Below are 1,815 nucleotides of genomic sequence, written 5' to 3' on the forward strand. Positions count from 1 at the left end.
CACACACACACACACACACACACACACACACACACACACACACACACCAAGGCTGTTGAGACAGAATTCCTGTTCTTTGCCAGGCAATGAAACCCGGCAAGAACTGGTTAACAGAACCACCAAATCCCTGCCTCTGTGAACAACTTGCCATGCCGCCTCTCTTGTGCCTGCTGCCCTTCCTTTGGGCACGCGTGTAGTGTGAAAGCCAACCCTCCGGGGGGACCATCGGGACCTTTAAGGACCCGAGAGGATGGTGCTTGCCTCCTGAAGCAATGCAGCATCCACCTCGAGGAAGCTGGTTCCCAGAACACACATACTCGGGGACCTGATCAGAGAGGGATAAAGTTTTATTTTCCTTCCTGCGCGTTCCGAGGGGCCAAGAGAGGGCGAGGCAGCAGCTTCCTGGGGTCCTGGGGCGCTCTCCGGGGACAGTTCCCAGCAGCATGGCACTGCCACTCTCCTGACACACCGGCAACCGCGGCAACTCAGGACGCCCAGCCAGCCCAGAGGAGGAGAGAATGGAACAACTTGCACGGGGCTCAGTTCGGGAACACTGGAGGAAAGCTGTACGGAACGACGGAGGGAGGGACCGAGCCCGGAGGCGGGTCAGGGAGAGGTTCAAGTCCCGTGTCTTCCCCGCCCAGGCGTCCCCAGTCCTGCGGGAACATCCCTGCTGTCGCCCCTCCTCCTCCTCCTCCTCCTCCTCCTCCTCCTCCTCCTCTCCCGCCCGCCCTGCCTTCCCAGCCGCCGCCGCAGGCGCTGAAGGACACGGCGGCTCGGTGGCCCGCCACCCCGGGGCGGCCGCGAGTTGAGGGAAGTCGCCGGGCGCCCCGGCCTGCCCGCGGCTCCCCAAGCCGCCCCGCCCTCCCGGAGCCACGCTCGCTCACCGTCCGGTGCTGCTGGTGCTGCCGGTGGCGGCTGACGCCCAGCCCGGGAAAGCAGCCGGCAGTCAGCGCTCCGCAGCCGCCGGCGCCCCCGCCGCCGCCGCCACGGGAGCAGAGCAGCAGCAGGAGCGATCTACCTGCGGCGGCCGCCATCTCTCAACTGGAAACGGCGCTGGCTCAGGCAGCGCAGCGGACGGCCGGGGCGTGGCCAAGACCCGCCACTCAGCCGCATCAGGCCAACTGCAGCCCTGAGTTAAATCTCCGAGGCGGGGCTTCCTGCGAAGCCCAATCAAAAGGCGGGAGAACCCGGCTTCGAGCTGTCTGTCACTTCTAGAGTTACCTTACGGGCAAATTCTAGGGAAGCCGTCTTTGGCACTCTTGGAATGGAGCAGTAAGGGATGGCACGTTCGATTTGGCTAATCTTTACCAAATATAGTGACATAAGAGAACTAGAAACATACATATCTATGAGTGCAAAGCTTATTCGGAGTTGAGTTCTGAGTGTTCTAAGTTGTCTACATAAGCACCCAATTGGTCGTATTAAAGTAGGTTGGCTACAACTCTGGACCACATGCCTAAATTTAGCATCCATAACAGATAGCATTTGGATATGCCGAAACTAACCCTGAATCATAAAGTAACCCAATGACAGTCTGTGTGACGTGATATAAGGGAGAATGGTTGTAGCATGAAAATCCCAGGATGAATACTTGGCATCAGGCTGAATGAGCAGAGAGCACAATTGAAACAACTGATTCTTTTACACAGCGCCTTTAGGTTGACATTCTTTTCTAACAGCACCGCTATTGCTTACTATATTTGACCTTAGTCTCTTTTATTAAATAAACTACAAAAACAGAAGAAGTCGGCAATGTAATAAAACCCTGCAAAGATATGCCAAGTTTCATAATTTTAGAACACAGTTCAGAAT

The 1,815-nt window shown here is 56.8% G+C and overlaps 1 protein-coding gene across 2 annotated transcripts in view; it reads right to left on the reverse strand.

Moving 5' to 3' along the window:
- Window positions 1-1,076, reverse strand: part of Mcu (mitochondrial calcium uniporter) — a 168,850-nt gene extending 167,774 nt beyond the window's left edge. For both annotated transcript variants that reach the window (XM_055614378.1, XM_055614387.1), the window contains exon 1: window positions 888-1,076. In XM_055614378.1, the coding sequence (XP_055470353.1) occupies window positions 888-1,037 (150 nt within the window). In that variant the 5' untranslated portion in view covers window positions 1,038-1,076. The remainder of the gene's footprint in view (window positions 1-887) is intronic.
- Between the last annotated feature and the right edge of the window lie 739 nt (window positions 1,077-1,815).

This window comes from Psammomys obesus, unplaced genomic scaffold (assembly GCF_907164565.1).
Source record: "Psammomys obesus unplaced genomic scaffold, mPsaObe1.curated_primary_1811, whole genome shotgun sequence".
NCBI lineage: Eukaryota > Metazoa > Chordata > Mammalia > Rodentia > Muridae > Psammomys > Psammomys obesus.